Consider the following 21498-nt stretch of genomic DNA (forward strand, 5'->3'; position numbering starts at 1 on the left):
TACTACGTATTTACTGGTCTTTGTATAAAAAATGCGTCACTCATGCGTGAGACACTAAAACAAAAACAAAAAACAGCTGAACATGGTGCAACGGTCACGTTGTATATTTAAAGGTATTAGTGGGACATTGGTGTTAAGCCTTCATTTGGGTTCTGTTCCTGACCCTTCACCCACAGTCAGCCCTCAGGTTTCTCACCTCATCTCCCTCTCCCTCTGGCCTGACAGCATCTTCCAGCTGAAGAGGAAGTCTGGCCTCAGACTGGCTGATCACAAAGATCTGAAACAAAGACAAAGAGGAGGGAAAGAGAGATTCAGATATGATTGCAGCTCTAATTCAAACTAACACTATGAGAGGGGGAATAACCAAGACTTTATGTAAACATTTGCATCTGATACAAAGAGACCAGCCTTGCTAGAGTCAGTTATGGTAATAGTGGTTAAGGGTCAGCGCCTGGTTGCAAGAAACCCCTTAACCCTCCTTTTGTCCTTTGGCCTGCATTGAAAACCATACAAAATGCATAAAATCTTGATTAGCATACAATATATATATATATATATATATATATATATATATATATATATATATATATATATATATATATCATATTGGGGGGCATTTACCTCATTGAACCTATAAATATTCTATGTCATATTTGATTTATAGATGTTCAAAAACTATTTAAAGCTGTAAAACTTCCAAAACGTTTGAAGGTGAAAGGTCACAACTGGTTCTTCCCATTCGGGTCAAAATTGGCCAGTTAAGACAATGGAAGGAACAATTTATTTTACATTTTTTCTTTTAAACAATTTTATACAAAAATGAATTTAATTTTTTTATTTTGTTTGTTTTGAAGGTATTGACAAAGTCACAATGTTTGGTTCCAGGACCAAACACTATGCATTATTTCTTACATATTCTTTACCTGTCCTGGGTCAAAAATGACCCCAAGACAATAGAAGCATTAAGTTAAGAAAAACCTTAGTTTTAATTGTGAGGCAATTGGCACTAAGCGTAAAGGAATAGTTCACCCAAAAATGAAAATTATTTTATCATTTACTCACCCTCATGCCATCCCAGATGTGTATGACTTTCTTTCATCTGCTAAACACAAGTGAAGATTTTTAGAAGAATATTTCAGCTCTGTAGGTCCATGCGATGCAAGTGAACGGGTGCCAAACTTTTGAAGCTCCAAAATCAACATAAGGGGAACATAAAAGTACTCCAGACACCTCTGGTGGTTAAATTAATGTCTTCAGAAACTATATGATAAGTGTGTGTGACAAACAGATTAATATTTAAGTCCCTTTTTTTTTTTTTTTTTTTTTACTATAAATTGTCCTCCCTGCTCAGTCAATCTCCACTTTAACTTTGACTTTCACATTCTTCTTTTGTTTTGGTGATTCACATTGTTTGTGCATATCGCCCCCTACTGGGCAGGGAGGAGAATTTATGATGAAAAATGACTTAAATATTGATCTGTTTCTCACCCACACCTATTATATCGTGTCTGAACACCTGGATTTAACCACTGTAGTCATATGTATTACTTTTATGCTTCCTTTATGTGGATTTTGGAGCTTAAAAATCTTGGCACCTATTCACTTGCATTGTGAGGGCCTACAGAACAGAAATATGCTTTTCAAAAATGTAATTTGAGTTCTGCAGAAGAAAGTCATACATATCTGGGATGCCAGGATGTGAGTAAATCATGAGAGAATTTTCATTTTTGGGTGAACTATCCCTTTAAGGGTTTTTTATGCAACCAGGCCCAGGACTGGTAACTAGAAGGTTACTGGTTTGTTCGCCGCAAGAAGCAAGCCACGAGCAATCAACATTGTGCAAACTGTCATTCCAAACCTGTATGACTTTCTTTCTGCTTTAGAACACAAAAGGAGATATCAGGCAGTGTGTTGATCTCAGTCACCATTCACTTTTAGTGCAATTTTTTTCCATGAAATGAGAGTGAATGGTGACTAAAGCTAACATTCTGCACAACATCTCTTTTTGTGTTCCATGAAAGAAAGTCGTATGGGTTCGGTACAACATGAGGGTGATAAATTAACTATACTTTTATCCCCAGGTTCATGGTGCTATTCAATGCCGATATTCCATGAAAGAGGCAGAAACAAATTCCACTGGCCCTAGTTGTGGATAAATACAAGATACTACATTCTATGAAGAATGCTTCAATTTCAATTTTTGATTTTTACAGAAAACATTCAGGTCTATCCTCTCCATCCGGCTTAACAGATATTCACAGATCTCTACCCTCTCCACATGAAGCTCCACATCCTGCTGAGAGCAGCTCTCTATCTTCTGGTCCACCTTCTTCACCACGGCCTCCACATCAATGATGCTCTCCTTAGTGAGGCTGTGAATGAAAAAAATAATTAATTAATTAAAACAGAATGAAGACCGAAGAACATGCATGAACATTAAAGGAGATTGGAATCAAAGTCTAATTGAATCTGACAAAAAAAATAACATGACATCTTGACATGACATGTCAAGCAGTGATTGCAGTGTCGATCTAAACAGTTTTAAATATCTTATTTATTCTTATTTAATCACCACATGCTACATGCAGTTTTCACAACCTCTTATTAATTGAGAGACTCTTAAATATGTGACAATGTGACAAAAAAAAAAAAAAAAAACAGCTACACGACCCAAAAAAATCAATTTTCAGAGTGTTAGAAACTGAAAATGTACGAAAAGAAGCAAATATCTTTCTATTCAATAAACTAATAAAACTTTATAATGTTCTGCAGCAAGTGTTTCACTTAAGAACAAGAGCCCTACTTTTCATCAACATATACTGTAGCATCAAAATGTCATCACAGGTAGCATCAAAGTATCATTCATGAAATGTGTGCATGATGTAAAATTAGCGGAACAACTCCATGAACACTCATCAGATCATCATACTGCACCTCTGCAGTCCTATATAAAAAATAAAAAAATAAAAAAATAAAAAATCAATTACTTGGCATGCACAGTTAGGTTTTCTACCGTTCAAACAAACATATCTTCATTGCGAAGACAAACCACATGCTTACACCATTTTCACTGTTGAACACCTACACTTCAGCGTGTATTTTAATCTCTTTATTACACAAACAGAAAGCCCATGGTTTTCACCAACACAGATAATGCAAAAATATTAGCAATATTTCATAACACTGCAAAGTGCAAAGAAACTTTGAACTGAGGACATTCATTTTCATTTTAAAGGGAAAGTTCACCCCAAAAATGAAAATTCTGTCATCATTTACTAACCCTCATCTTTTTTTCCATGACCACAAAAGGAGATGTTAGGCAGAATGTTAACCTCAGTCACTCACCATTCACCTTTACCATATGGAAAAAAGCAATAAATGTGAATGGTGACCGAGGCCAACATTCTGCCTAGCACCTTCTTTTGCGCCCCATGGAAGAAATGAAAGTGCAATGAAATGAAAGTGAATGGTACAATGCAATGAAAGTGAATTGTGCCTGTGGCCAACATTCTGCCTAACATCTTCTTTTGTGTGCCAAGAAAGAAAGTCATACTGGTTTGGATCAACTAGAGTACTAGAGTGAGTAAATAATTACAGAACTATCACTTTTGGCTGAACAGTCCCTTTAAGTAAAACAAAATGAGATTGCAAGCCTAATCCTTGTTGCCCCTTTAAGGTCAAGTGTAAAGACGACAGCCAACTGTCTGCTTGGGAAACAGACGGCACGAATGGATTGTGAAACCTTCAGCTTCAGTCATTATGGAGGAGTAATGAGAGACCAGAGAGAGACAAAGAGAGAGAGACAGCCCAGTCACTGCCAGATGCTGCTAAGAGAGTGGTCACATCACTCTGGGATCAGCTCTGCTCTCACAGCTCTTTCTAGCAATCTTCATACAGACACATGGCTCTTAATAGAGTCCTGATTAAGTCTGGTTGAACACTAAGCCGACCATGATGGGCTCTGTATTAGTGCTCATGTATTAAAAGGACAGTGGTCCGAGGGGAGAGATGGCTATGAAGAAGGGATTATACAGGCAGAGGGTGTTTTTGAATTGCCCTCTAATGGTGCACATATGAAAAGGTCTTCTTAAACAGGAAATTAGATTTTCAACAAACATTGTAAAAGAAAATATGAGTGGTGCTTGCCCATACAAAACTTGGCGTCCCGATGCTAGGATGTTATGGCTGTTGCTGTGAAGTTGCAAACGTGTTTTGAGTGGTTGTTAGTGCGTTGCTTGGGAATTTTGGTTGGTAGCTTACTGGCCCAAGTAAAAAATAGACAAGTCTCTATGATTTTCTGGTCCCTACATTGCAAAAAAAAAATCATTTTCTTAATTAGCATTTTTGTCTTGTTTTCAGTAAAAAAAAAAAACAAACAAAAAAAAAAAATATATATTCTTAAAACAATATATATACTTGACAAGCAAAATGGCATAAGATCTCTGACATAATTTAGTAAAAAAAAAAAAAAAAATCTGCCAATGGGTTAAGAAAAATAAACTTCCACCAGAGGAAGATAAATACTTTGAATATTTTAGCTCAACTGGTAGAGCACTAGCAACGCCAGGGTCATTGGTTCAATTCCCAGGGAATACATGTACTGATAAAATGTATGCCCTGAACACCCTGAAAAATCACTGAATGTCACTTTGGACAAAAGCGCCTTGCCAAATTCATGAATGTAAATGCAATATTTTATACTTTGCATGCCGTGATGCTTGCATGCAGGCTCCACTATAAAGTAGGAAAGAGATGAATTGGTTACTTTTAAAAACTTGAGTGATAGTTGAGACAAGGCTTCAGGGATGAAGACTACACATTCACTGATGGTTCAGGAGATGAAGATACAATCAGCTAGGTGGAGCTGTTCTCCAAAACACAGTTCTTGTCTTTAATGTCTGTATCAGGGCATCTCTAAAACTGACTTACAATGCGTTCAGGTAGTTTAATAACATTCCATATAGATGTTCACGACAGAGCGTCCTAAGTTTAGTAATGCTAAATAACCTTACTGTACATGAAAATCCCTGTTTGGATGCGAAGTGATGCAAAGATCAGTGGAAAATTACTGTGGACACCAGTGTTGCATACTGAGTGTTTCTATTATGCCATGGAATTTCTCTTTATGCCATGTTCTACACTTTCGCTTTAGATGAATTTCAGGTGTAGACTTGAGGAATCTACATCAAGGAGTAATGTTAAAGCTGATCTATAAATGTAATAATATGCAATGACAAAAGTTGATTGATTTTAAGTTGATTTCCACTAGTGTAACAGTGTGGCACTATCAAATATTCCTCTGTTTATCTGAGCATCCTAACCGCCCAACACAGTAAAAATAGCTCGACCAGAGGTGAGAGTTTAGGGCAGGCTTATCTGTTTGTACAGCCAATGGAAGACACAGGGAGTTTTCTGGAATCTGTTTGAAAACAGCAATTATTTTTCCAAATCCATTTGATGACGCTAGGGGCACAGAAATTACACAATGCATATTTAAAAAATGCATATTAATGGTCTATATGTAGACATATTATTAAGGTTGTTAAGTGAACAGATTGGGTTCGTTAAACATGCTGCAACAATTCAGACAAGCTTTGATATAGAAACTTAGCGGGTTGATTATGTGGCAACCACATTATTTCTTTAACACCCCCTAACTGAAACTCTTCAATTTAAGTTCTGCATTACACCACAAAGGCTTCCGTAATAAGAAAAGAGGAACATTATATACAGAACACAAAAGATGCACCAACAACCTGCAAAGTGTGGAGAAACGCTAGGTTTACGAATTCTTCTGAGGTGCGGCTGGTAATTTCAGTAAGTTAAGAAATAACTAAACACACAGATATCACCCAGGATCCCTTTGAATCAAGAACAATTCCATTCAACTGCAAGGAATAGGAAACAAGATCAATACAGTTAAGAACTAGCAAGGAACTCCCCAGACCACAACACCCTTCCTAACCCACTACTGAATAGTGAAGAGAGTTTAGTCTCCATTCAACGCTGCATGACCAAATAGAGGATGTTAACACTATCAACAAAGAAACCCTGTGACCCTCTAAAAAAACTGGATATGTGGACTTTAAAATAAAGGGAACAAGTTTTGTCTATAATATAGTCATATCAATTATTATCTGCAGAAACATTTTACGCAAGAACGCAAAAAGACAATTCATGTTTAAACATTCAAATTTTCAACATTCAAACTGAATTAAGTGTGTAATTTGAGTCGCTAGCATCAATTATTGTTTTCAAACAGGTTCCCCGAACACAGGATTGATAGTCCTGCCCCAAACTCACATCATTGGTTGAGATAGTGTTGCTATGTTGGGCTGATCAAACAAACAAGAACATTGTTTTGATAGCACCACAGAGCCACCATGTTCACACTTTTCAGAGTGTATAGTTGATACTTCATGTAATTTAAGAGAAAAAGTTACACACTTCACCTTTAATACTTTCACTGGAAAAGAAAGATCTATGAAATACCTCCAAAATGTCACATGATACGAAATGAAGGTTAGCTTTTCAATGCTTTATTTTGTGACTGTATTTGGCCCTATTGTCCTCCAGCCCTCTTTTTGACCCCAGAAACATTCATTCAGGTCAGACTTTAAAGTCGACATGTCTCTGATGTTTGTTGTTTTAAAGGTAATGGCACATTACATTATTGAGAGAAAGCTGTATCCCACACAAAAATTTAGCTTTTGTTTTGAAGTTAAACATTCGTGATAGCCACTTAATGTGTTAAAATGGAATGAGTGGCCAGGACTTCACTTTTCCCACTATTGTTTGACAGGAAACACAGCCTATACTCACTTAGCTGCAAACTTGACCATCTGCTTGCTCGCACAATCTCCCACGGCGATCAGGGCCTGCACGGTAAACTGCTGATGACGCAGAACCAAAAAGCACTGCTTCCCTGGAGGAAAAACAACATGTCAGGAGCTTTTACATTCAGAAAACATACATTTACATACCTAAAAACCAGGGAGTGTCAGTGTGTACGATGCAACAAGATTCGTCTGTTTACCAACAAATACCAAGATGACAAGAAATCAAAATTGACCATGTTAACACACTATAAATGTCCCTGCTCTTACTCTACCCATGACCCATCAGTGCATGTTATTCAAAAGAAAAAACATTTACATTTTATACTCTTTGCTTAAAATATAATAATAGTCAGGGCATTGCTATGCAGTTGCTAATAGGTGTTCTGGGTGTTTAGGTGGTTGCTTATTTGCCTAATTTAAAAGATCACATCCCATCAAGTCTCTATGATATTCTGATCACTAAATATGGTTCTGGCCCATCCTTCATTGATATTTTCTATGATATTTTTCACCTGTTTTATTGTTCCAGGAGAAAATTGTAGTACAAAAACTCAGAAGAGAATTAGCATTTTTGAGAAATGGGTTCCCTCTGGATTTTCCAATGGGTTTTTATAATGACAGTTTTGGATTTTTGAGTAAAATAAAGTCTGTGGTAAACATTACTTGTAGATATGTCGAAGTTTTGCTCAAATACACAAATTATTCACTTTCATATCTCAATAGTGAATTTTAATGCTGCAATGAAGTAACACACTTTAAAATAATTAAACACAGCGGTTTCCAAATTCACTATTGATGGATGAAAGGGAATAATTTATGTAGTAGAACAAAACATCCATGTATCTTCAAGTAATGTTTACCACAGACCTTATTTCACTCATTGATCCAAATTAAGTGGAGAACCACTAATGATATCATAAACTAACACGACTAACTCACTTTTCAAGAACCAATCAAATCCCACAGGATATCAAGTCCCACCTGACTGAATATTCTTGTTCACTGAGAATTATATCACATTTTTAGAATGCATTACAAATGCACGGATTTTTAATCAACAATCAATTTGAATTAAAGAATTAAGAGGGTTATTAGATATAATCTGTCAAAAAAAAAAAAAAAAACAGGACCAAATTTACTGGTGCCAATCAGCTATCAATAGACTGCACATCTCTTTGACAAGGCACATTGTCCTGACTTGTCACCAAAATGCTAATCAGACACCTTGAGACTGAATTATATTTTTTTTTTTTTTTTTTTTTACTTGACACAGATCAGGTCAAGATCAGAGACCACCCAGAGTCTGTGAAGTTCCTCTCAGTGTTCATTGTCTGAGAGACAGACAGCTGAGGAGTATCAGTTAAAAACAGCCCCCCCACCAATCAGGATGTTGTTGTGCTGAAGGACATCCTTCAGCCCAGAGAACACTGACAGAATGAAGGAAACTTGAGGTGAAAGAATCCTTGACATGGAAGTTGTCCTTGAAGGAAACTTTAGTGATACATCATAATGGTTTATTAATTACTACACTCATAATCCAGACGTGTACGTGCAGACCCCTCAGACTTGGATAGTGTCTGACAAAGGTTATTATAGTTAACTGAAACAGAAGCTAAATGAAAATCCAAAATATAACTTAGAAAAACTAAATTAAAGCTAAAACTAACATTTTCCAATAAACTACAAATATCATGCATTGCTTCAAAACTAACAAAAACGAAATAGAAATAATGGACATAGAATTTGTTTTGCAAGTGAGTGCCCAGTGCCCACATTCAGTTATGTGCTCAATGTTTCAAGATAAATGGATTAGTTTGTGTAATAACATCATCCATTGCTGTTCAGTCAAATAAAAGGATACATATCTCCACATTTGTAAGTCTTCTTGGTTGTTTTTACCATGTTGTATGTCAGCTTAGCTATACAATATGTAGACCTATGTGTAATCTGGACTGGATAGGGAATAGTTTAATTTAAAGAACATTACAAAAAGTTATCCCCTGCCAAGTCATTTACTCATCTGTGTTAACTGAAATAAAAATTAAAACTAAAATATATTGAGACTACTATAAAAACAAAAATGAAAATTAACTGAAAATCTAACCTGAAACTAACAAACACAGTTGGTAAAATAACTGAAACTAAACTAGATAATTAATTAAAATTGAAAACAAAATAAAAATTACAACTAAATTAAAAACCCAAAACTATCATAACCTTATGACAGAAAGGAGGAAGCCAAAAAGTTTAACTTAAGCTGCTGATAAAAATGAACTTAAATTCTATTGCCGTCATTTATGGTTAACGTTTGAGTAATTGCAGGAGTGTTTGTTGGTCCTGTAGTGAAAATGGCCACTATTTTCATAAGAGTTTAACGGCATTTCAACTTATCCAAATAACATTTTGCACAGATATGGCACATGTTCAGGGCACCCATTTTCTCTATGTTCCTCATGTCATACATTTATTACAAGTGCAAAAAATATATATATATTATTCTGGACTTAAAAAAAAATGGGGGGAAAAACTTTGTGCGAATGTGCATTTATAAACATTAAGAAAATAAGTCTAGGTTAGAATAAAATACTGGCGTAAGCAAGGGCATAGATTTGGCTAGAATATTGGGGGGGGGGGGGTTACAGTATGAAGCATTGACATGTTTCCATTGATCATGGTATAAATATTGTACTTGCTTGTTTTGATTATTGGGGTGCGGGTTTACCTCCCCCAACCCCCATCCCCCCGGAATCTACGCCCCTGGCCGTATGTGGTTACAGCATACTTTGCAGTACATACTGCCGAATAGGCCTTTATAATACATGAAACACTGTGCAGTATTAAACCCGTCACATGCCCCAACCAAGTTTTCAGGCACGTGGATTTTGGAATGGTGCAGCCCCTTGTAGTACGTCATAGGGTATTCAATGCATACAGGAAATTTGCATACTGCGTACTTGCTGCACACTGAAATGAATAGTGTGAGTGATATACAGTTGGAAACCTATCTTACCAATAATGAATCAGTACTTGACTTGTTAGTAAAACATCTAGCTTATGTTTTATTAATGGATTAAAGTAGGTAAAAAAAGAAACCTTTGAGCTTTGCTAACAGCAGCTTCAACATGTTGAAATAAATTGAGAAACACTTGGAGCAGCAGGGGAGCTTGTGTAATTGTGAGGAGTTTACCTTTAGCTCTGCTTGTGTGAATTCTGGCACGCACCCAAATCTGCTGCTCTGCTTTCTCGGGTGTCAACTCCTGGACACGCACCAACGCCCTGTCTGCTTCCATCCAGGAAAGAGAGAGGGAGAGAGTCTTTTAGAGCAAACACATCAAAGACACCAGGCCTCCCCCCTTGTACACAGATCCCCACAAAGACTTTTCCTCAGATTACAAAGCCAGGCTAATAAATATGAAACATAACAAGCCCTGTCTGAAAGGTGAGCAACACATGAATTCTTTCCCGTTTAACAAACACGGTGTCACACTGACTCACAGACTTTATTATGAGGCAGTGGAGACGGGGCGTTCTCGCTTACCCCCAGTGAAAGCGCTCAGGGCGTTTGCCTGAACCCAATTCCACAAACATGAAAGCTTTGTCTATCTCTGCTCGAGAGGAATGTTGGTGGGAGACGACTTTGTTCTGTGGCAGCAGAGCTTAAAAATTCATAGCTGGACAGTCAGGAGCAATGTCACCCTAATACCTCATCTGAGATTTATCTCATACTGTTATTCAACACTATTATGTGTGACAAAGAGGGGAGGAACATCATGGAGAACTAAAGGGGACATAAGGGAGATCCTGACATGGTTACATTATCTCTAAAGCTTACAGACCTTCCTTATCATCATTCTTTGGCAGATTTTGCCAAAGTCTTTCTTTACCCTATGGGAGCAAGATGCTTTTGAGCTGGGCCATGTATCAAATAGTCACAATATATTCACAGTGATTTTGCTGGCGATTTAACATTAAGTAACATGTTAATATTGCAATTATTTTAATGCACTTTTTATTTGGCCATTAAGTTTCCAAAAGTGCATGCTATTTTTGTGATCATTCCTTGTCTCGATGGATGTTTTAATAACATCTCTGATTTAAAACATTGCAAAAATGGCATTAGACTTTTTAAGTCTAATTCAGTTCTGTGATTGTTCAAACTGTGCTTTTAAATACATAAATTCAAAATTCTTATTCATCGATTCATTTGCGTCATCCCTCAAAAATGAACCTAGAAGTCCCCATGTTGCATTTTTCATATATGAAAATGTTATATGTAGGTAAACAATCATTACTGTGTATTGTTACATTGGTGCATCCAAATAAAAAAATCATTCTAACTAGTGTTCATTCAGTGATTATCTTTAACCAGATCTTTACTGTATTTTACTACTTAGATCTGATAAAAAAATAAAAAAAATAAAAAAACTTTTAAGCAATTTCAGAGCAAATACACAAATATCAAGGTATAAATTGAATATCATCACCACAAGTCTCCACTCAAACAATGAGAACACTGACCCAGTTTCTGCTGGGATTGGACCATAGGACAGACCCCATAGCGATCCTTGGCAAAGTCCTGAGAGGAGAAGAGAAAGAGGGATGGTGGTACATCTTAACATTTGGCATGGACAGGTTATATGATATTCAGAGAGGATAAGTGAATAGTACTCACATCCTCATCAGCGTCCTGCTGCTCTGCGGCCTGAAGTAAAAAAAAAAAAAAAAAAGGAAGTGATTTTAAAAAAAAAATGGAGTAAACTCAGAATGGAGTAATATGGAGCTGAAACACATGCTGATTATTCTGTAGAAACACTAACTTCAAGTTCCAATTTAAATACATTTATATGGCACCTGCTAACACAAATCAAATACTTACTGATGTGTGTGATTAGACTAGAGTGCTAAAATGTAAAGTACAATTATGTGTAAATTCTCAGTTGCTCTGCATTAGAGACCTTATGGTAAATGAATGCCATTTTTATATGACCCTTACAAAAAGTACTGTAGTGATTAGGCCTGTCGCGATTATTAAAGAACCATCTAATCGCGGTCATCTGACCTAACCTCTAATTTGATCTCTCTAAAATAACTGCGATTACTGGGCATTGAAATTACATTTTAATGTTCAAATAAGGAAATTTGAAGAGACTATTCTGTATAAATGCTATGAAAAATGTTTGTGTGTCATTCAGTTAAACTTGGAGTTGGAGTGTCACAGAGCCACACCGCTGACCTCAACCAGCTCCTATCCGGAAAAGCGTGAGAAGCACTTGTCTGATTCACACCATCAGCAGAGGCTCGCACCAAACTTCCGCAAAAAAATATAAACAAACAAGTATAAACTTCGATAGTGAAGGCAAAGTGCTCTGGTTTCACTTTAAACCACTGTGATGGCAAATGTTCCTGGTTCATAAACGCTGTGTGTTGGGGCTTCATTCAGGAGCGGGTTTAGTTATTAGAAATAATCAATAATCATCAAAATCAACAGAACATTGATTAGAATCAACATTAGCTTATTAATCCTTCAAATCAACAATCATCAAAGATAACTATCAATTATCAAAATCAATAGAATAGTAATAAGAATTCATATTGCCGGAGCACCACCCTGGAATCAGGGACTAATAACCAGACAGTATACCAGTCTCAATATAGGATTGTTCTCTTAGGAAAATCGACGTCCGGAGAACAATGACATACAAAAAGGGAACAATGAAGGCTTGAATCCGATCACTGACATCCCCTGCCAGCCCTTGGCACAAGTGCATGCAGAACAATACCAAAACACTTCTCTCTTTAAAGTATAAGAAAGTTTATTGATGCAGTAATATCAATTAATAATCAATACAATGCAGTCGATAAACTTCGACTTCCAACTACAAACTAAACAGTGACATGATTAGATATGGTAACAGCTAAGCCTATAATACATGAGAGGAGGAAAGAGGTGTGTGTGTGTGTGTGTAAGGAGAGAATGAATGCACAAAATGGCTGGCATGGCTCTTGTGGAGTGTGCGTCACGCGAGGTTTCCTGCCAGGGAATGTGTCCACAAATGGGGGCTTAGAGACTGGTTAATGCCGTCTGCCTGTTTAACATGCATCTCCGCTGGTACGATAACTTAGGGACAAAGAAGGGCTCTATCGCCAAGTTGTCTGTTTGCCAAATGTGTTTGCGTTTATGTTTGTGAGGGGTCGTGTGTGTGCGCGGTTAGTACAAAAGAGTGAGAACAGGGTGACGGCACCGAAGCCGGTTTAGCGATTGTGGGAGAGACGGCAACCGTTAGTTTTATCACTCAGAGACGCGGTGAATGGCTCATAATCCGTCCGCCTCGGTCGTTGTTTCTCTAATGGATAAACTCAGTGTGCCGGTCTCACCCTCAATGGCGGAAATACACAAACAGCCCAACGACGACAACACAGCAAATCTCATTCATGGTAACAGTAAGTTACAGTAATAATTGAGTATTATTAGCAGCAATGAGTGGATTCGGCGGCCCATAAACTGTACAAGCAATAACCTTGATACACAAGAATAACACACTATCATAATCTATCTCTGCCCAGACATAAACCTCTTACTTGAGTCATGTGAGGACGTGGGTAGAATGCGTGTTTGTCCATCGTTTGACTCCGACTCGGTTCCTCGAATCTCGGGTGATGATGGGAGGACGTTTCCTCGCTCTGCCGGCTGGCGGTACAGCGGCTGATTCTCAGCAGCTTGGCGGAGAAATCAGCGAAGTCGACTCGGTTGAAGAAGGAAGAGAAATCTTTTTTCTTCACTTCTACAGGCAAAAAGTTGTGACGCGGATTGCTCAGCGGTCTCCTTCAGATCCATTAGCGTGCTTGGTGGAACAAGGAGAATCTCGGCTCGTCCAGCAAGATGGAGATTGTATGGCCAAAGTTCAGGTACGTACGTTACTTCCTTGGGCAGCGAGGCTACACCTGGGAGCAGCAGGGCTGCAACTAGAAGCGGCGAACACTATCGCTGGAAGCAAGGCTTAGGAGGAATCTACTGGGTATAATACTCTTGATGACATCATGGTTGAGGGACATGTTCTGTCGTGCATTTCATCCAATAGGAGTGTACACCTACGTGTAAAGTGAGCAAGGCTTGATGGGATCTGTAGTCTGTTTGGACTCCCTCTGTTTGATTTTAGCAGCTGATTCGGTATTATCAGGCTTTGAGTGTTCCTACAGGCCTCAGTCAGGCTTTATGACTGTATGTAGGCCTTTGTCTCCTATCTGAGCACGAGCCCCAACACTGTGTTTATGACACAATGACAGAGGAGGAGACGCACGCTTACTCTGTTTCTGTGGAGTTGTGGGTTTAATCAAAAAGCAATAAAATAATGTGTGAAAGTGACAAAAATTAGGACAGAAATATTTTACTACTGCATAATATAAAAACATATAATCTAAATATAATAAAATGAAATTGTATTTGTTATTAAAATACATAAGTTTAAAAAACAACCAAAATTAAAGTTGACCAAAAAGAGAGACATAAAGTATTTAGAAATATTTTGATATTAAAACATTATTTTTCATGACACTCGTAATTTTTTAAAGCAAATATCTCTATTTTATTATTTTATCTTTCCATTTTTATGTTAAATATAGCAAAAAAACTTCTTACGGTATGACAATTTATATGACAATTAATTGTGAAAGCCATTAAATAGACAATTAATTGTCATAGCCCTAAAACAGGCAATTAACCATCATAATCGCAATTATTTGTTTTACAATTAATCGCCAGCCAAATTTCATAATCGTGACAGCCCAAGCGGTGATGGCATCGTGGGACAGTGACCAAGTTTACATGCACTTAAGAAAACTGGGTTTTTGCAGAACGCGCTGTTCTGAAATATCATATAAACAAGCACTGCCTTTTTCATACGCAGCATGGTGTTCTTACAGGATATTGAGGAGTGCAAGTGAACAGACCGGATAACAAATGTCATAGGATGGAGCCCAACAAGTCAACACAGTGGGAAGAATTTAACATTTCTGGTAGTACAGTACACTATAAACAATAACCATTTATACACACCAGTGAAAAATATCGACTGTCTATGATGCTTGTGTATATGCTCTCATACATTGGGGGAATCCCAGAGATTTAAGAGGGAAACCCCACTATTGCAGCGATATTCCGCTGCAGGTCGTGATGGAAGGTTAAGGAAACAAACACAACAACAACTGTTTTGGAAATAAAGCAAAGCATCAGAGAATAAATAGCGAAGTCTTCCTCGGATGCCATGTTTGTTATTTATACATGGATTGCAGGGAAATTACATGGCTGTGGAGAAAGCTGTTTACCGACTGAGCCACATGTATTCGGGAGTAAAGAATATGCCGTTTATACAGTGCATGTACCTTCTGGCGTCCATGTAAACCTAGTCAGTGATGGCATCAGATGATAATATCATGGTTCTGAACTACTGAATTCAAATACTGTGGCATGTAAACGGAAATGCCGCTTTCTCACAATAAGCTACCTTCTGGCATCCATGTAAACGTAGTCAGTGATGGTATCAGATGATAATATCATGGTTCTGAACTACTGAATTAAAATACTATGGCATTACAATTTATAGTATTCCAATGTACTTCAAAGCATACCATGGTATTACCATAGCACATGATTTAAAAAAACTAAAAACAAGGTATTGCCATGGTGACCACAAACGAAAACAATGCTATGGGGTTTAAAGTACAGTCCATTCAAGGGGCCTCATTTATGAGACTTAAGCAGAAAATGGATGAGGCCCAATATGTCATGTGTTTGTGTACCCTGGTGCCGATTGCTCAACTGACGAAACCCTGCAATATGTCTTTCCACAAATTTCCAAATAGTACAGCATATTAAACTATTTATTGAAATATAAGGCGACTGAAATGACAAAGACTATTCAGAGTATCATAAATTGGGGAAATATTGTCGGTATGACGTCAAATTTACATGCTTGGTTGTATTACATCACTAATATCCCTTGATTTTGCTCAAATGCTGCTTTGTTTGGTCACACAAACAGATGAACAAGCACAGGAATTCCAAAACAATAGATCCTCCGCCCTTCCATATGCCAGCTGTGAGGCAGAGCTGTCTCGCCTGGCATGCAACCACCTTGGCCTGCTTCTCTGCCTTCTTCGCCACTTTCTCTGCTTCCTTCTGCTGTTTCTTCAGGGCTTTCTTTGATTGGACCTGCTGCTCCTCCTTGCCAGCTCTGAAACAGGAAGACACAGCAAACAAACAGCTTCGTCAGATCTTTTTTCCTAGTTTCCTCCTGGGAAGCTCTTCTGATAGGGCAGAAAGCATTCCAACCTGGCTCACACACTGGCACAGCATCACAATGGCTTTTTTTTTTTTTTTAAGTTGCCTTGCCTTTTAATCTATTGTTTCAACATGCCCAAAAAAACAACAGAGGCTAAATTAGACTTTCATCATTTTTGGTTGTTTACACTCCTCTGGTGTAGGTAAACTAGTTATAGCAGTACAGGAAGAGCGATGTCTAGAGCAGTACACACGCAATGTCACTCAGGATATGTCCTGAATCTTATTATAGCAGAGACAAGCAATAAACCGATATATCAGCAAGGCCGATTCATCAGCGAATATTTGGCCATTGTAACTGTAACAGGTTACTTTTTGTATGGGGAGGAGGAAGCGGGAGTCGGTTCGGCGGACCACGTGAGTTTATTGTAACACTCTTTAACGTAGCAAACAAAAGAAGTGCTTTTCAGCGAACTGGTAAACTGCTGCTCTTCAGCCTGGCAGTGAAGCTCCCAAACACAAACTGTACTCTACGTGGTCCGGCACTCTATGTGGATCACGTCCTCTGGTGCCTGGCTCCCTCTTATACCCCTCGAGCTCTCATTGCAATAGGAAACAGCTGTTAGAAATAATTCCCTCCAGGTGAAAATCCTTATCGCTCCCATCTCCCGAACTCGCTCTCTATTCACAAACCGGTACTCGACCACGCCCCCACCACCACAGTAACATAATGGCATGTCCACCTGGCTGCCTAGACTTACAAAAATGTTCTGTGGTATCAGAACTAGTTCTGAGTAGCTGGTTGTGATGTCATGACACAGCAGCTCATGCTCACAAATATTAGGTTGTGCTAATGTTGCTAGGTAACCTTACAATGAACAAACTTTCACAATAGTGGGCTTCGTAAATTTGGGTCTTGTGTAGATACAATTGTGAGACTCTACCAACATCCTTGTCAAAGGATAATGCAGATTTTCTGTTTTAAAATATTTCTAAAAATATATTCTGAATATTTATTGTCAAATAAATCTTGATTTAATTTCAGCATTTTGTGAGCATCTTCTTTGCTATCATTACATTATGTATACTGGCCATCAGCTACCCTACTCTCTAAATACTGGCTCTGTCATAAAAATAAAAAAAACACATAGACATCAGCTTAATATGTGGTGCTATGACAAAAAAAGTGAGTGGGTTATTGGTTTAGTTCAGACAGTTGGCTAAGTCTATAAACCAAGTATGCTTCACATTAACCAAGACCATCAGCCATTGATCATGTGTTAATATGGCAGACATGGATTACCAAGCAGTAAAACACCAATATACAATTACATGGAAGCCCAAACAATGTGTAAACTGATCACAGGGCATATGCTGAAGGAAATGTTATTCTCCTTTGATCCCTATTTCCATTTCAAACTATCTGGACATTATACATGGTTTCACAGTAACAGAGCTTGACTAACCACACTTTGTAAATGGCCATACTAATCAGTCTTTACCTGGTTTGCTCTGAGTAATTCTGATCTCTAAAGGTTCCTAGACTACTGAAAACGACAACAAAAGCAATGAATGACACCATTTCATTTGAAACCACAAGAGCAACAGGTGGTCAACAACAAGCAGGAAAAGCCAATGAACCCTATTACACGCTCCACCTCCAGACACTTAACAGAATTTATTATTAGACTTCACTAATTGCTCTAAACAGTGGAACAAAACAGAGAACCCTTTGCATGCACATCCTTGCTCTTTATCCACCACTGATCTACAGAGACAGAACAAAACTCCCAGAATAACAGGCAGAACCAAGGCAGGCAACCATATGGCAGCACTGGGGCAACAGAGGATCAAGTGCCTGGACACAGTGCTAGAGAAGTTGAAACACTATGGATCTGTGAAAGTCTTCCCCAGCACAAGCGCTGCCAAGTCAACAACAGTCATGGGCACTGAGAGACCTGAACCAAAGTGGGCAATAAACAACTAAATGCATCTGTACGTAACTGCAGCAAAGGAAATAATGGACCACAGTGAAGTCATGGGCAGCATGGAGCAGCTTTCCATTGAATTCACGGATGAGCATTACTGCAATTTCTGCTTACAGGAAATTGAAAGCACTGGGGCAGATACAAGAGAATGAGAAGACAGCCGATAATTAAAGGCTTGTGCCAGATTTGGGTTATGTATTTACACAGAAACACAAGACAGCCACATCATGTCAAAAAGGCTGCCGACCCATGCGTTAAACCGTACACAATAATACACTACTTTGGGTGCAGCAAGTTCAAAGTATCTATTAAAATACTAGTATTTAGCTGCAAATTATTAAAATGAAGATCCCTAAATATATATGACGTTTAAACCATAGGCTGCATTGTTATTAAAACAAATCTTTCCTACTTTCACTTTTTGAATGCAAAATAGTGAAGGCAGCTTGTGTGGTAAGTGACAAGACAGACAAGATAGACAACTACTGGAATAACTTGTAGTAGGCTGGTCTCTACTACTTGATCTGCCACAAATATGCATTCAATGATACATCAACTGTTCTGTATGTAACATACTAAAAACCTAATTAAGCATTTCACCTTAATAACAGAAATACGGAAACTACCTGCATCTAGAAGTACAATTCTTATGTGCATTTACTTTAACATATGAACATTTATTACTGATACCAATTATTATATAAACTTTTATGACACTATCACTAAGTCTATTAGCTACTTTGGATTTTAAACACTCCCAGTATGAAAATATTGTAAAAATAAATAAATAAATAAATAAATAAAGTGATCACTCTATGCAGCATTAGTAAATAGTTTAAACTCCTTTTGACAGCAAATAGATCCCAAACTAAGTAACTAAAAAATTCCTTCCCAACTAAAAAGATGACACTACTGCAAAATGTAATACTGCATATCCGATTAATCCAAAACAAAGCTGACACTGATAATTATCCATTATCATGCACAGAGATTCGTGATGATGAGTGACGAAATGCAGGAAATAAGTTTGTTTTAGCTTGTGTAAATTCCACATAATCCTCAACAAACTCCCAAGGGGCTAACAAGTATAAATAGTTCAATAGTTAAAACTGAGCAGTTGTCATGTAGTTGGTCAGATCTTTAACTTGCTGATGCAGTTAGCTGCAACTCAATTAGTCTCAGCTAGCAGCAAGTCATGCTAATAAATACACTGATCACAAATAATACACATTCGCAAAAAACGACCGGATTAACATCTCACCCTTGAACATTTTCTTTAGTCATAGTTCAGCTCTGGAAAGATGTAGTAAAACAAATGCACTCGATGTTTGATTTCAGTTGTGCTAATGTGCAGTGACAGCTGGTGGAAACGCTAGAAGGACGTGGAGGTATTTTGCTGTTGCACCATTCAGAACTTCCTCGTTAATCCGTGTAGAAATTCGTCTCCGCATAAAAGGTTCCTAGTTGTTGTCTTTTCGTGACGCTATTTTAGTGCCCTTTGTCCAAATAAAATAAAACTGAAATAAAACACGCTGTCTGCAGAGTCCACAGAGACTACATTCGATACTGCTCTGATTATTATTCAGGGATTATAGGTTAATCTATGGAGCGTTTCTCATAATGCCACTATGTTCTGAGTGATACATTTGCACTAATTACCCTGTTGTAATTTATATTTAAGACCATTATTACATCTATTAAGTTATATTTTTGTAAATATCATTCATATTCGAACTTTGGACCAGCTTTAAAATTTTACTCAGACAATCTATTAAACAGATTTAACTTAAAAGTATAAACGCATACAGGCTTTGCCCTGTTAATTTCATATGTGAGCTGAGAAGAAATGCCTCTTAAAAGTGTTCTGTACTTAAAGAGATAGTTCACCCAAAAATTAAAATTCTCTTATCATTTACTCACCCTCATGCCATCCCAGATGTTTATGTTCTCTTTCATCATCTCGTGTTCGAGATGCACCTATGGGAAAGGCATGCACACCTGACCTCTGCAGAAGCATCCAATTGCACCAAGTCTGGCTTGACAGACAGGAGTGCATGTCCAGTGCCGCTGTAAGGCCCTGCTCTTACCTGAGGGCATAAAAGGACCTGTACGTGCTACTTTCCTCAGTTGGCATTCACTTCTCATGACCTCTGAACATTAAACTCACACCTCGATTGGATTTCACTTGTTGGCTTTCATTTAACAGTCTACAGGAGGACACATCCTAGGATCAGCCCCTGCTAGATGTGACTGCCAAGGAAATACCGGTCAGTTGCTGTTTTATCCTGACTTCAAGCCGCCCACGGTCACTGGCCCTCTCGCTTTTACAGCTGCCCGCTTTTCTTCATTACCGTTTTTCCTGCATCTCGGGCTAACTGCCTGCTGATACTTTGGGAATAAGAATTCAGAGGTTTTCCATGGCATGGTTCAGTCGAAACCCACGACATCTGCAAACTCTGGGAACCAGCAGTCATGGGCATGCCTGGCCACTTGCAGAGCCCTAATTGCAGCGAGGGATACCCATCTCTTCTGCGTTATGTGTATGGGGTTGAAACACACAGAGGAAGCTCTTTCTCTTCCTGAGAACTGTAGCCATTGCCTCTCCTTGCCCAGGAAGCTCCTGCGCCGTAGGCTGAAGATAGCTGCTACCCAAAGCAGCGAACCTGAACATGATGACTCGGATGGGGGAAATGGCAACAACGCTGCAAATCTGGGGGCATCCCAGACTATGCCTGCACTTAGTTGGGCCGACCAAACTGACTTGTATCTACTCATGTCTACAGAGCTTCCGCTCTCGCCATCCGAGCTCTGAAAGTTTCCTCCCTTCTTTCAGCCTATAAGGCTGAACTTATGGAGGACATGGGAACACACTTGGAGAAAGGCACTCCTTCACCCACACTGTGGAAGGAAATTGTGACCGTCAATGACCTTGTCCTGCATAATACCCATCAGAACATCCAAGCCTCCGGCCGCTCAATGGCGTTATCCATCGCGGGTGAATGCGCACTGTGGCTAAATCTCTCTGGTCTGCCCAACAGCAAGAAAAGGTGCGGGAGCCCCAGTCGAACCGGGACAGGCTCTTTTTGCTCATGCAGCAGCACTGCGACGCTAAGAAAAAGGAGGACGAGGCTTTTAAATTGTGTCTTCCCAGAAAATCTATGTCCAGGTTCCCAGTCCGTCAGCCCTGTGGACGTGAGTCAGATTTTCCCATCCTTTCTCACAGAGGAAACTCTCAGTTGGTGGGGTTAGCCATCCCCCCCACCCACGGGTTCCCTTCCCCCGGGTTTTGTGCATGACAGCACCAGTTCAAGTGCTGCCCAGGTTAAGTCTTGCCTAGTGTTTAGAGTTTTTATGCTGGAAAGAGACTCAGTTTCAAGTGCACAAGCAGTGTCAC

The 21498-nt window shown here is 38.5% G+C and overlaps 1 protein-coding gene across 3 annotated transcripts in view; it reads right to left on the minus strand.

Moving 5' to 3' along the window:
• LOC127447872 (aspartate--tRNA ligase, cytoplasmic-like) overlaps positions 1–19517 on the minus strand; it is a 32679-nt gene extending 13162 nt beyond the window's left edge. Inside the window, exons 1-8 of one of the 3 annotated variants that reach the window (XM_051710029.1) lie at positions 19366–19517; positions 15970–16069; positions 11512–11541; positions 11358–11415; positions 10027–10119; positions 6823–6925; positions 2270–2372; positions 197–277 (exon numbers count right to left, since the gene is read on the minus strand). In XM_051710029.1, the coding sequence (XP_051565989.1) occupies positions 197–277; positions 2270–2372; positions 6823–6925; positions 10027–10119; positions 11358–11415; positions 11512–11541; positions 15970–16069; positions 19366–19388 (591 nt within the window). In that variant the 5' untranslated portion in view covers positions 19389–19517. Of the gene's footprint in view, positions 1–196; positions 278–2269; positions 2373–6822; positions 6926–10026; positions 10120–11357; positions 11416–11511; positions 11542–13418; positions 16070–19365 lie in introns of all 3 variants that reach the window. The other 2 variants (XM_051710028.1, XM_051710030.1) reach the window with 2 other exon arrangements.
• Between the last annotated feature and the right edge of the window lie 1981 nt (positions 19518–21498).

Source organism: Myxocyprinus asiaticus, chromosome 11 (assembly GCF_019703515.2).
Source record: "Myxocyprinus asiaticus isolate MX2 ecotype Aquarium Trade chromosome 11, UBuf_Myxa_2, whole genome shotgun sequence".
NCBI lineage: Eukaryota > Metazoa > Chordata > Actinopteri > Cypriniformes > Catostomidae > Myxocyprinus > Myxocyprinus asiaticus.